At 40.9% G+C, this 14,563-nt stretch overlaps 1 protein-coding gene across 1 annotated transcript in view; it reads left to right on the top strand.

Annotated features, from left to right (window-relative positions):
• Positions 1-14,563, top strand: part of EGFR (epidermal growth factor receptor) — a 319,504-nt gene that overhangs the window by 256,039 nt on the left and 48,902 nt on the right. The window contains exons 7-15 of the mRNA XM_019509106.1: positions 1,886-2,027; positions 2,656-2,772; positions 4,887-5,013; positions 5,137-5,210; positions 6,239-6,329; positions 8,032-8,231; positions 10,445-10,577; positions 12,183-12,282; positions 14,296-14,453. Coding sequence (XP_019364651.1) covers positions 1,886-2,027; positions 2,656-2,772; positions 4,887-5,013; positions 5,137-5,210; positions 6,239-6,329; positions 8,032-8,231; positions 10,445-10,577; positions 12,183-12,282; positions 14,296-14,453 — 1,142 coding nt within the window. The remainder of the gene's footprint in view (positions 1-1,885; positions 2,028-2,655; positions 2,773-4,886; positions 5,014-5,136; positions 5,211-6,238; positions 6,330-8,031; positions 8,232-10,444; positions 10,578-12,182; positions 12,283-14,295; positions 14,454-14,563) is intronic.

Genomic DNA, 14,563 nt, shown 5'->3' with positions numbered 1-14,563 from the left:
CCAGTGGGGGGGCTGATACGGTCCCTGCTCAGGAAAATGGAGGCAAAGAAGTTGGTAAATAGGTTAGCTTTGTCGTCTGGTGTGACGACCAAATTTCCTAGCATGTCCTGCAGGGGCCCCACGTTACCCGATACTTTCTTTTTGCCCCCTATGTATTTAAAAAAGGACTTCTTGTTGTCCTTGATCTGGGAAGCTAGTCCCAGTTCCATCTCCGCCTTGGCCTTCCTGACTGCCCCCCTACATCCCCGAGCAACCGCAGTATAGTCCTCCCTGGTGCTGGCCCCTCCCTTCTGGGTGTATTGGGTGTACGCCTCCCTTTTAGCTAGGAGACATTCCCAGATGCTTTTGGTGAGCCACTTTAATTAGAGCGGCTAATTAAAGTGCCTGGAGCATCATGTGTATCTGCATCCTGGAACTGAAAAATAGTGGTGATGGCACTTTTAACTAAAGCTCGTTGAACAAATTTTGGTTAAAGTGCCCCCACCACTATTTTTCGGAGTGGGAAGGCTGATGACTCTGGAGTCTGCTGGAGTATAGTAATTACCATGCTCCAGCATTCGAGTAATTGAGTCTGCTCCAATGTGCTGTAATTACAGTGCGTCTGAGTAGCCTCCCTGCACGTGTGTAGGCGCCCTGAGAATCCGCACAGGGAGTTAGTGCAGAATAGTAGGTATGCTACTCTGCACCTTGCCCTACTGCAAACTTTCACCCACAGACAAGCCCCACCCCCATGTTCTTACTTGGTGTAAATCAGTATGTTGCCACTTCAGTATAGCTGTGCTAATTGCATCAGATGATGGTTTGGCCCAGGTATCCCTTACATACAGTTGGCAACTACATTGTAGAATACTGATGTTGAGACTCTTTAAGCTCATACTTGATTATCATCATTTTAAATTCCTGTTTTGTGTTTCATTCACTTAGACCTACTGGTCTCTCTTTCTGGTTTTCATTTACTAGAACAATGGTGCTGTTAGGGTTCATAACACTGCGGGTGAGAAGGAATCTAGGATAAATCTTTCTGCATTTTATTTTTTAGTCATTACATTTCAATTGTTATGCTTTATTTTAAACATTTTTTAAACAACTCTTTAACTTGGCACGAAGTCAGTTGCAACCAATGCCAATGGAAACTCTGTGTCTCTCTTTTTTTCTGTTATATATGTTTTTGTGCCTATGGTAAATAAATGACATTAAAACTGTTCGTACCAATTGTTGGCAGAGGACACTTATTCTCTCATCAAGAAAGCCAGGAAAGAAAAGAGGGAAAGAATAATTGTAAACGGGAATGCGGAATAAGATTTCAAGAAAAGATTTTCTCTTTATAAATGCCCATTAAGTTGTTCATTATATGTAGTTAAATACGGCCTTGGTTTAATATTAAAGTGCCTAAGTTGGTAACTGACAGTAAAATACTAGATTTCATTAACGTTATAAAGAAGTTGCCAGCAAGTAAAACAGACATTTGTCTTGATCTGGTTACTGCTTTTTTTTGGCCGTTACTTGCTCTCTGATACATATGAGTAGATTCATGTCCATATGGAGCCGACCCTCTCCGCACATGAGTGTAAGGGACTGCCCAGGAGGGTTTCATTGTAGCACCAGAGCTTGGCCCAGTAAGGACTTTGTAAGGCAGAAGTGATGTGGATGAATGGATTCAGATAATGAAGCCTCCTGCTCTTTAGTTTTGTAAATATCAGACAGGATTTCTGAACTGACCTCAGAACCCTTTCACCTGAGACCCGTCCTGTAGATTGCTTAGCACCTCTATTGGTGTTAAGTGCTTCATTGATCTGGCCATGTAAAATAGACAACATGAGGTTGTTATACTTTTAAAAACAGATTGCATTTTACCTAGTGCTGTGGTCATAATCTTTAATAACAGGCATGTCGCAAGTTTCGCGATGAAGCAACCTGCAAGGATACTTGCCCACCTTTAGTTCTGTATAATCCCACCACCTACCAGATGGATGCCAATCCAGATGGAAAATACAGCTTTGGAGCCACGTGTGTGAAGAAATGTCCCCGTAAGTTTACTTGGACTGTGTCCATTTTATTTAATGGAAAGCCAATTAATAAATCTGTGTTGGTTTTTAATAGGTGCCTATAACACCTATTTATGACACCAGTCCCAAAACTCCTGTATCCTTCCCCCCCAGTATAGAAGTTTTGTCTTCATTTAGCACTATTCCCTACCCATTGTCCTTTTTAAAAAAACATTTACTTAATTCTGGCCTGAAGAATTGGTGACAGTACCTGAAGATTGCCTAGCTTTGGGAGGTAGGTGACTGGGAAGAATGAGGACAAGACTGAGAATCAGGTCGTGCCATGTTCTCATCAAGACAATGTTATAGATTCACTGTTTGGAACATCACTACTTCTTTCTGCCTTGAATTACCCTAGTTGTAAAATGAAGGTGATGATATTTATGCACCTACCTCTGAGGAGGTGTTTTGAGGATTAATTTGCTAGTGGCCATACTAATTTGCTAAGAATGCTAATACTTGAGGTTTAATTTTCCTCTCCCTATTTTAACATTTAAAAGGCTTTTTTAGCATTTTGTATTAGCTAAATTTCTGTCTACAGCATAAATGCAAGCCTTGACACATCTCTCTTTTATTCAGTCTCCATTTGTTTACTCTCTTGTCTTCCCAGATAACTATGTGGTGACAGACCACGGCTCCTGTGTTCGGTCATGTAATGTGGATACCTATGAAGTGGAAGAAAATGGTGTTCGGAAATGTAAAAAGTGTGATGGGATTTGCAGCAAAGGTATAAAACACATGGGAAAGTATTTCATTGTATAGCTTTGAGAGAGTTTAGTTGAGAAAGTGCCTAACCAAGCAGGACTCAGCCTGTTTTTGGGGAGCTCTCAGTGCAATTGTAATATAACTATCCAATAATAGTAGAGTGGCCTAGGCAGAGAGTTCAGTAGGGAAACTGGTGTTGCCTTGCATGTGAAAAAAGTAAATTCTGCCTTTAGTACAGGTGTAGGCCTTTGTATTGAGCTAGAATCACTTTAGCTTGCTTTATAGTGGCTTTAATAAGCTTTCAGGCACGTTAACTAAGTTGGCCCATGCTAGCATAAATGAAGCTAAGGGAAGTAGTGTAAAAGGATCGGAGTCCTAGGTGAAATAAATTTCTTGAGAAGGCTATCCAGTCTTAGGACATCAAAGCTTTATTACAGGTTCAAGTCACTACGTTCTAGGTGATACAAGAGTGTTTCCTTTCTGACCATATTTGTCAAAGTTTCCATCGAGTTTTGATATAAGACTTTGTTTGAGGAGGGGGATAAAAAGGGGCTCAATGCTCTGACATGTCTTCCTCTGGTGTCCTTTTGTGGACGTTCCCATTTTCAGATGCAATAAAGATCCAAAACCCCTTAGAATTTAGTCTCAGAATTTGGGTAAGATCTCCCCGATGAGCTGGCTGCCAGCTAGAAATTCTTAACATTTAAAGATGGAGATTCCAGGCTGTGAGACCTGCTTGTTTCTGCTTGGGTCATAAAAGTATATCTAGATATGTATTGCATTATTCTTGATTTGCTAGCAATATTTGTAATTAGAAATTCTAATAAAGTTTGCTTTTGTGTTCACTCTGTTGAAGGACTTATTTTGCATGTAAACAGGGGCTGTCAGTAGAAACGCTCAGACCCGCAGATCTACTTTTGGGTTCAACACAAGATTGCTCGATTTGTATACCTGCCTTTTGCATTCTCTGCTCTCCCCAGCCTTTTGACCTAGTAAAACAGCATGTTTGGAAAGGAGTACCTATGTACATGCTGGGATGGGCTCACATCCTGGGCCACACAAACACTTTTACAGTTCCTTTTAAAAATATGTAACCTATTGTGAGAGGCAGTTTTCTCTGAAGTAACTGGTGCCAGCTACAGTTAAAGATGAGAGTGGACTGGATGGATGTTGGCTTTAAACCAGCATGACTATGCCCATGTCTCAAAACACCTAGCTTTCCCGGAAGATCCCGGGTCTTATCCTAGTGTTGCAAGTAACGTGTGCATCATCTGGGTGTAGAGATCATAAACGAGACTATCATGTCATTTGGTCATGACTCCCCATCCTCTGTCCTCATTATCCCCTTAGATCAAAATGTTTTGTAGCTTATGCAGGGTTTACTAGGGCTATGTCTATACCCTCATAAAGACTTTCTCCATGTCTGTAAAGAAATATTCATTCACACCACAGCCTTCACTTCACCTCTGCTGAAAAATCACATCCACAGTTTCATCTCTTCTTGACTTAGGTATTATAAATTCCAACTACGTGGCCTCTCTGAAGCCAAGCTGCTGAGACCTATAACTTACAAAAAAAATCTACATCCACTCCATCTTTGAACAGCCTTTATTTACTTACCACTCACTTCAGTCATAGCTATACCCTGGTTGCCACATACCTTACAAATTTAACGCATCTCTCCCTTCCCTGTTCATCTTTTTTGTCTCTTACATTAGTCCTGTCACTTGGTTCCTGGGTTAGTATTGGTGTAAAAGAGATGAACCAGGCTTTCTATTTCTAACACTGTCTTGAACATCTCTCCAGCCCTTGCATATGGCTGTGAATTACCTTTTTCCTTTCGCTTTTGCTCTTCTAAATGAATTTTTCATTTGTAACTATCCAGGGACAGAGCAGTGTAAAGGGACCCTTTTATAGATCAGACATAGTCCCACAATGCCAATATACTATGGCTCTTATATTATTGCCATATCCTTTAGGCTGTCTTATCATTCTGTAGTTAATTTTATGGTATATAGCTTCAGCCCTAAATAACACTGTGCCAATATTTATTTTCTTATTTTTTCATTTTTAAACTTGCTGAAAAAAACATGCAACTTTTGAGCTCTTTTTTTCCCCACACCCCATTTTTGACAGTTTGCAATGGGATTGGAATAGGTGAACTTAAAGGGATTCTCTCCATCAATGCTACAAATATTGACTCTTTCAAAAATTGTACCAAGATCAATGGGGACGTCAGCATCCTGCCAGTAGCGTTCTTTGGGTAAGTTGTCAACTGAGGCTTCTGTGGCCTGTGGAGAGGGAGCTGGGTTGGTGATTTAGATGCTGCAGCAGTGAAAGCAGATTTGCTCTTGTTTAAAAAAAATCTTTATTCTTTTTGTTGTAGTGATGCATTCACAAAAACCAAACCTTTGGACCCAAGGAAACTGGATGTCTTTAAAACAGTTAAGGAAATAACAGGTTAGTGATATGTTTGGATTTCAATTTTGCCAGATAGTTATCATCCTGAAAATGCTTCTCTTAATACAGGTGTGAATCCAGAGACATCATGATTTTCCCTGGCAGTCCCATCTGGTGACTTGTTGGACTCCTCTAAGAGTAAACTAGCAATACTTTTGGGGGCTGAATGTGGTGAAGTAGAGGCACAGGAAATGTTATCTCAACTGAGTGAAAAAAATGGGTATATTCCTATTTATGGGAATTTAAAATTGGGGGAAATGGTGCTCAGTCACTTACATCTCATGAGTGGAAGATGCTCCTAACAATCTGGATGCCCATGCCCGGGACCCAAAGGTAACACGGATGAGCAGCTAGTGCTGAGTTTTGATCTTGCACCAACATAAGTTGAGACTGGAGCCCAGCGAATCCACACTGTTAGAAAAGTAGGATAAGGTCAGAGCTGGACCTGCAAACTTGACCAGGACTGTTCCTTATTTTCAATCTACTCAATTACTTTTTCAGTAGCTGCTGCTAAACTTTGGGGAAATGCATTTTGATATCTTACAATGCTATGTCCCAAATGCTTTCCCTTTCAAATGCCTCATTCAAGCAGAAAAATCTGTTTGTTTAGCTGGTAAACCCAATTTTGCTTTTCCCTGCTCAGCATTTCCATTCCCTAAAAGCAAGTGGTGTTGGAAAAAACAGTGCTTTTCTCATGTTTCAGTGAAATTTCTACTACAATATTTCCTGATAAGCAGAAAATCCTGTGGTCTCTCTCAAATACATTAGTTGTACATCTTGGTTACACATAACCTCTTAAAATATGAAGCTGTTCTGGTGGCCTAAAAGTAAATTGTTTACAAAGCAGAGTTAAAAATATCCTTGCACTCCTGAAAATACAATCCATTGTTTTAAATTCTTGTAAAGACTTAAAGGAGGCAGAGTTTCTTCTGAGCTGAATAGCAGTTGATTTAAAAGCACATTTTCAAGGTGGTATTTGGAGGTTTTGTTTTGTTTTGTTTTCATGATGGGATTTGTGTGTGTTTCAGGGTTTTTGTTAATTCAAGCTTGGCCTGAAAATGCCACCGATCTCCACGCTTTTGAAAATCTGGAGATTATAAGAGGCAGAACTAAGCAACAGTAAGTAAAGAATGTGCCAGAGCGAGTGTGAGAGAGACTCTGTTTACAGCTGTGTTTGTCTGAAAGGATTAAATAATAGATGTTTTGCAAAGCTTGGACTAAATTCTTGGCTGGTATAAATTGGTGCTGTCGGGTTGAAGTCAGTGGATCTGAGCCATTTAATATCAGCAGAAAATTTGGCTTTGTGTGTCCAAGTGACTAAGTCAAGAACTTTCCTGTTTATAGGTGAGAAAGGGATGGTTTTGTTTGTGACCAAGACACAAGCAGGGACCAGGGAATCGGGCTCCAGTTACTGATGCTCACTAGGGTTGTGCGAAGCTTCAGTCCCTGATTCGATTCAGCGGAGATTCGGCCCAATTCGGTGGCGGAATATCTGAGTCCAGATCAAATCAGGAGACCCTTTAATCTCCCTGAATTGAATCGGAACCATCCAAATAGGTTTGGAGAGATTTGGAAAGATTTAATGATTCAGATGTAGACACAGCTTTAAATATTTTTTCTACATACCTCAAGGTACCAACAGTTTGTGAATGCTGAGATGGTGGGGGTGCATGGCACATCCCACAGGAGCATGGGGGGATCCCCAGCACGGTTGGCAGCGGACCTGGAAGTGCACAAGAAGCACTTCCGGTCCATTTCTGGGTCTGCTGGGGCCAACTGATCAGCTGCTGGGGATCGTGCTGGGGGGGCTCCTCTGCGCCCCCTTCCCCCAACTCAGTGACTGGTGCCTCCTGGGTCTGGGGAGGCACCCGCGGTCTCGTCATAGCCGATCACCGATCCGGGGTGGGGTGGACTTCCAGGTTCACTGCTGAGCACATGGGGAGCCCTCCACACTCCTGTGGGATGCTCCATCCACCCCAGCATTGCAGCATTCACGAACCACGCTGGTACCTTGAGGTATGTAGAAAAAACATTTAAAGCTGTGTCTATGGCCGAATCACTGGGGTTTTTGGGGTGGGGTTTTTGTTTTTTTTTCCCCGAATCGGCATCGAATCTTCGGATTCGGCCAAATTGAATCAGGGACAGTGATCCAAGTAAACAAATCAAATCACTGTCCCCGATTCAGTCTGAACCTGAATCGAATACGGCCCATTTCACATGCCCCTAGTGCTCACCTCGCAGATTTTGAGCAAGTTCCACAGTCTGCACATGCATCAGTTCTGCATCTGTAAAACCAATATTTTGTTTCTTCCATTCTTCCTCTGTCTTTTCTGGAGTTTGTGACCTGTTTTCACTACTTACGCATTTGTAAGATCCATAGTACAACAAAGCCCTGATGTCAGGGCCCTCAAGAGTGAGTAACAGCATTGCCTAAAAGTCCTAATATGGCTCAGGCCCTCATTATGTTCAGGGCTGTACTGGCACACTAGTGTGGCACAGTCCAATACAAACTTACTTTAGACTTACCCTATTTTTAGCATGTGTAGGATACAGTATAGAGATACTGAACTGCAGAATTTGACTTCAGATGCTTACAGAAAGTCAGATATGAATCTTATGGTGGCTTTACAAATTGTTTTTGTGCCATATATACTGTAATGTTATACATGAAGTTGGGGGACTTAAAACAAAACTCCATAAACAAAACTTATATTCTCTATTTCATCTCGGTCTCAGAAAATCAAAAAGAAAATGTACCAAGTAAAACTATATTTAACCATCCTTTTCTTTGTCTGTTCTTTTTTTCCTGTGTCCACGTTAGTGGTCAGTATTCTCTTGCTGTAGTTAACCTAATGATACAGTCCCTGGGATTGCGCTCGCTCCAGGGAATAAGTGATGGTGATGTGGCCATCATGAAAAACAAGAACCTCTGCTATGCTGATACAGTGAATTGGCACAGCCTATTTGCAACACCTACTCAGAAAACAAAAATTTCACAAAACGGAGATAAAACTGAATGTGGTAAGTTAATAACTATTCACAAACATCTTTGTGGACCAGTTACTGGACTGTTGTTAGGTTTCGCTTATTGATCAACAGAATTACAGAAATAACTCCATGGCCCAGCAGTAGAGCTGATAGTCACGTCCACCCCAGTGTCAACTCACATGCCTTACCAGCCAAATATTCGTGATATCTCTGTTTTATAGCTCCCCTGAATCCTAGCCTACAGCCAAACACAAAGCCTAGTTCCTCACTATTGCACTGAAATTAACCACCCTAACTCTTGACTTCTGCTATTTTAAGAGAAGTCACTAGCAGACCTGCCTGTTGTGGTAGCAGTTGTAACGTGGCTTCTAGAAGAAGAAGTCTGAGGTGAGGATTAAGATTTTTCACTGAAATGTGATTGTGGTGAGCTGGATGCGTTTAGTTGCATTTGTTTCTCTGTTGGACATGGGGAAAGCAGTGGTGAAATCATGGCTCTGTTAAAGTCAGTGGGAGCTTCGTCGTTGGTCTAGGGTTTGACTTCAGGGATCTCAACATGTATCTGGGGCTGATCAAATTAGTATAGTAAGGCTCATGTGAATATCTGCTCAATGAGTGATGCCCTGGATTGTTATCCACAATTGCTTTTCATTTGGATGCAGGGGGGAAGCTTAGTCAAAATTCAGTCTCTTGCTTGATGAGGGCAATTGCTGAGGCTGCACTAATGAAAAGTCACTTCCCTCCTGATAGTACCAAGAGCAGAGTGCCTAAGGAAGCTTTGCTACCTGCAGTTCATTCTCAGCAAATTCAAGGCCTCAACATAATTTTCAAGAGGTTAATATTATGAGGTACTGAGCAAACAGAATTTGGATTCTGGCAGCTGAGTTTCCAGTTGGAGGGAATTAAGTAAATAAAACCTCTGATGCTAGGTATAGGCCCACAGTCACTTATACTGTATGGAAGTCTGTGCATAAGTGGAAATTCAAAAAGCGGGGTATGGAACATGGCCCCAGCACCACAGGGGTGGTTGCATCCCATTTCTATCATGCCACGGCAGCATCTGCCAGGGACATTTGAGTCCCTGAAGCAGGTAAGACTCCCATCTCCTCCTCCCCCTACCCTGCTGTCACCCCTTTCCTCCATTCCCTTCCCTTCCCTATCTCCAGCAGGGTTTGCCTACGGTTTGCTGCTGGGCATAGGAAGCAGGGACCAGTTTGCTGCCACAGTCCCTGCTGGTGTCCCCCCCTGGCCAGGAGCAGACACTGGAAAGGGGCACCACCAATTTCTCCTCCCCTGCCAAACCCAGCACCCCATGTAGCCACTTCCTGCAGCTGAAGCCTGTAACCTGGGGAGAGGAGAAATGTTGTGGAGGGAGAGTGAATAGGGACATGCCTACTGCTGCTGAACCTGGTACTCTGTACAGCTATTCCTGGTAGCCCCTGGTTGCAGTGGGCTAGGAGCAGTCCAGGGGCTTCCCTTGCCCCCAGTCAGTTTGGGACAGTGATGGCTGCAGGCAGGCCCCGTCTTTTTCACCTGCTCTCTTCCTGGTCTCCGGGGTGTCCCATGCCAGCCCAGGGCTCCAGGTATCTGGGACCTTGGGGACTGGGAGATGCCACCATGTGACTTACAATGTGGAAGGTAGGTACCTCCACACCACTGCACCCCCTGGAACCTCTGAGTATGAAGGTGTCATGTTTTTGCCCTAGTGTTTGGTCCACACCACACTATGACTGACTACTAGGGAAGATCCACTTTGGTCTTGTTTAAGCCTTAGAGGTTTCTAGATTGTGAGCTGAAGGTTAGAGATACTAATTCCAACACCATATGCATGCCTTATTCAGTCAAGGTCAAAGCTAAAGTCCGCTGATGTTTCCCATTAACTCTGAACATTGGATCGAGCCCTAATTGCTTCTGTCTGTAGCACATAGGTTTGTGATATATTAAATATTGCTATCAGGAATTACAATTCATAAGTTATAGATAACTAACAAACAGCAACAGAACAGCCTGTTTCTTTGGGTTTTTTTTTTTTTTTTTTACCTTTTGCAAAGCTAATAGTTACTCTTAATTTGCAGCTTTGAGAAAAGAATGAACACTCCTCCTCAGACTCTGCACTACTGTTGGGATCCTTCATATTGTCTTAATAATAATTTTGTATAATTGCCTCTCAAAAATGAGTCATTTGCAGTGTTTTAATTACTTCACATTTCCTGCCTTGACCTTCCAACTCTTGTTTCTGTGCCTTTTAGCCACTGCAGGACACATTTGTGACCCCTTATGTTCAGATGTTGGGTGTTGGGGGCCAGGGCCCTCCCGTTGCTTTTCCTGTCGTTTTTTCAAGCGTCAGAGGGAGTGTGTGAACCAGTGCAATATAATGCAAGGGTAAGATGTTCAGTATTGTCTTGATATTTTTATATGACTAGATTGATAGTATAAAGAGGAAAATAAAAACAGAGATTCTTTTTGTATCTGGTTTTGCTACTTTTGCAAAGAATACTGGTTTGAACTTGGTATATAGATACAGAAAAGGGAGAGAAAATACCCTTCTCTAATTAACCAAACAGAGGAGTAGGTGAACCACAAAAGAAGGGAAATATGAACTGAATAATTCCTGTAAATCCTGCCTGAGGACTGCTGGATCTCCAGCACTCTAGTCCCAGTGAAGATCAAGGAGCATCAATCCCTGAGCACTCTTTACAAATCCATTTCTTAAGATTGTCGATAGCTTGAAGCACTCTGGCCGAGATCATGGCTACAGCATAATTGATGGGATTGTTCACACTGATGTCAGTGGAGCTATATTTTACCCATTTTTGTAGCCCTGTTTACTTCACAGGGGCTCTTCAGCTTGCTTAAAATTACATGCAAGTTATTTACTGAAACGTGGCATAAAGTATTTAAGTCAGCCCTCAGATGCATATGAACGTCTCCCATTGAAATAAATGGGAACATGTCATGTATATCAGTGAATTGGCCCCTACCAATTCATACCCACTTTTATAACAAAGCTGCTATTAAGGCAAGAATTGTTGTAAGTACTGTAGTACACTCAGAGCAGTTACTTCAGGCAAAATAGTTCCATCAGCTTCACTTATGATAAGCAAAATTTATAAGTACCTATGTCTTGATGAGTAGTCATTTCAACAAGAAAATATATGATAAAGAATCAGCTAGCATGATAACGATGGTCTGATTACAACCCTGAAAGGTTTTCAGTATTTTGAATCAGATGCACAATATATTTTTATCCACAGAACTCTCAGAGGAATTATTTCTTTTTCTTTTTTGCTGATTCCTCAAAGGTTATTTTACTTAATCATTAATATTACGCAACTAACTTTATCTGATGGTGTCCATAATGTTTATATTTGTCTAGTGACCTGTAGTTCAACAGCTGTTGTGTTTTTTTAAGTGAATACTGCTAGCAGATATCATGACCCAAAGGACAGATCTGGGCATTTTTGTTACTTGAAGTGGAACAGCTCTATTGCTATCAAAACCATCTGCTCCCTGCTTTCATATTTTAATGATTCATGGTGTTGTAGGAAGGGCATGAATCTAATTATCAGCCAATTTCTATTTAAGTTCCTTAATTATTAAGAATCTATCTGAGATTTGTGAACTGTTTTCCTGACTTGTTTGCAGTGCTCTAATGTAAAATGTTTCAGGGGTCTTTAAGATTCTTCATCATTAACTCAAAATGTTAAGATGACTGCTTTGTAGCATGTGTTCTTAATCGCCTTGTATAGCAATGTGAGTTGAATTTTCCTCCTCAACTTTTCTCCTGTTGTGCTCTTACACTGCTGTACTCTTATTAAAAAAAACAAAACAAAAAAACAAAAAAAAACCTTCTTGACTAGTATCTTCTTATTTCAGGCACCACATATGCAAACCAGGAAGAACTTATAGGGGTTCAAAGAGCTCTAAAACAAATCTAAAAGTGACATTCTGTCAATTATTCATTTCTGTTCCTTGCTTACATTTCAGAGAGCCAAGAGAATTTGAAAGAGACTCTGAATGTCTCCCGTGTCATGCAGAATGCCTAGTGCAAAACTCAACAGCATACAATACAACTTGCACAGGACCTGTAAGTGCGACATACAAATACTGTGATTAGGTGAACATGTTAGAAACAGTTGTTAAAGAGGCAGGTTAGCATAAAGCATGTGGAAACTCCCTTTTAGGGAGGTTGGGTTCTGAAGTACTATGTAAGTAATTAAAAATTATTAATACTAGTAGACAAATGCACTAGTTTCTCATCTCTGAAGTCTCAGGATCAAATTGTGATCAATAACAGGTGTTTAAGTGGACACATTATTTAAAACCAGGATCTCCAGCCTACCAAATTCAATAATATATATCCTTTGTAACGTAAGGATGGGCTGTAAATTGATACAGATTTTAAAAAAGGCTAATTAAAATGAGATGATTATTTTTTCAAAGTTTTATTGTTACTCGTGTAGTTTTCTTGCCTTCTAAAAAGCTTATTTTTTTGTTTAAAACCATGAATAATTTTATGATATCCTGATAAGCATTCTGAATGCCTATGCAGGGGGTTTTTTGGTAAAAACTTAAAAAAGCCTTGATCTTCCTTAACAAGCAGCAGCACAGTCCCTCTGTCTCATCCTTCTCAGATTCTTAAAATCCTCTTATTTCTCAAAATACCAAGTCTTGCCTGTACATAAACATAAACTCCTCTCTCTCTTTTTACATGGTAGTGCCAAATTCAACCCTGAGGTAAGAGGGTGCATCTCCAAATGCAGGCCTGAATTCGGACGCACATTTTTAACTTGCAGGGTGTTTGAATTCATGTGGCCATTAATCTGATATTCGGCTTTCTTGGAAAGAATAGGAGCTTCCATTTCCCTCCCAGATCCTCATGGTTCCCCCTTTTACTCTACCCTCTGTTTTACAATCTAACTGCTGACAACCTTACTACAACATAGCCAGTATCCTGACACAGGATGCCTGGCCTTTCCTAATCAGCTGGAAAAGGCACTGGTCAGTAATGCAAAGTATTTTGTTCCTCCCCTTTATGGTTTAGAACTGTGTGGGTCATTTGCCCTGTAACTCTGACTGCAAACTCCTTCCGGCTGGTGGGCCATCTTTTTGTTCTGTATTTGTATAGCACCTAGCAAAATAGAGGCCTGGTCCATTAGCAGGACTCCTAGGCATTAAAAGTAGTAATTCAAGTAAACACACAGTATCAGCGATGAGGATCTGGTATAGCAACCTCATAATGCACTTCATCGTGTCCCTGCTTGGAAATGCACTAGACCAGCAAGATAATCTGAATATTTCAATTTTAAAACTGGAAAAAACCCGCTTTGTGATTGATTGCCTACTGATATCATATAACTAAAAAGTCATACTCTGCTGACATGCAATCTTGCTGCCTTCCTACTGTCATGAAACTAACGTTTCCAGCTTTTTCTTCAAAAGATGCAATTTCATCACCCAGGACTGCTTGTTCTCCTGCAGAGCACCAAGGATATCTTTCTGCTGCTGTTACAATCTCAGTGAAAATGTCACTGTTATAGAAAAAGGCCAGGGAAAAGCACATGGAAATACAAGTATGGTGGGCCTTTCTATTTCCACCTAAATTTCCTTCCTTCTCCAGTACAAAAGAAAACAATGTTTCAGAAGATAATGCAAAAAACCAAGGAAAATTATGGGCCCAATCCCTAGTTCATAGCAATCGGTACATCTCTGTGGGTTTCATTAAAACTATGGAGATTTTCCCCACCTGGGGACCTGGCCTCTGGGTGTTACATTTATTTGTTATCAGGATATCATAAAATTACTCATGGTTTTAAACAAAAAATGTAAGCTTTTTAGTAAGGCAGAAGGTAAGAAAATTATAAATGAGTAAGAACCATTCAGCAGAGATGAGACTCAGACAGCTGCTTCATTTAACATCAGGATCTTCAGAACGTGTTGTATAAAAGTAATAGAAATTTGTGAGTATTTCTTTAGGAGATAATGCAACAGAGGAACATTTACATGTCAAATGATCAAACAACTGTATCGAAAGCCTCTGTTCACATAAGTCACTATGTGGCTAGGGCAAATGTATTACAATTTCTTGGTCTTTATTCAGGGACCAGACAACTGTATGAAGTGTGCCCATTATATTGATGGTCCTCACTGTGTTAAATCTTGCCCAGCTGGAGTCCTGGGTGAGAATGATACCTTAGTCTGGAAATATGCAGATGAAAATTCAGTTTGTCAGCTCTGCCATCCAAATTGTACTCGGGGGTGAGTAAAATACAAATTACTTTATTTGTCCATGTAAGCAAGTATCTTTTCCTTTTCTGTTTGTATGGGATTATTCTCTCTCCCCCCCCCCCCTTTTTTTTTTTTTTTTT

The sequence above is a fragment of the Gavialis gangeticus genome, unplaced genomic scaffold (genome assembly GCF_001723915.1).
Source record: "Gavialis gangeticus isolate Ggan-Ray unplaced genomic scaffold, GavGan_comp1, whole genome shotgun sequence".
NCBI classification, from domain to species: Eukaryota; Metazoa; Chordata; order Crocodylia; family Gavialidae; genus Gavialis; species Gavialis gangeticus.
This window is presented reverse-complemented; position numbering and strand designations above follow the sequence as displayed.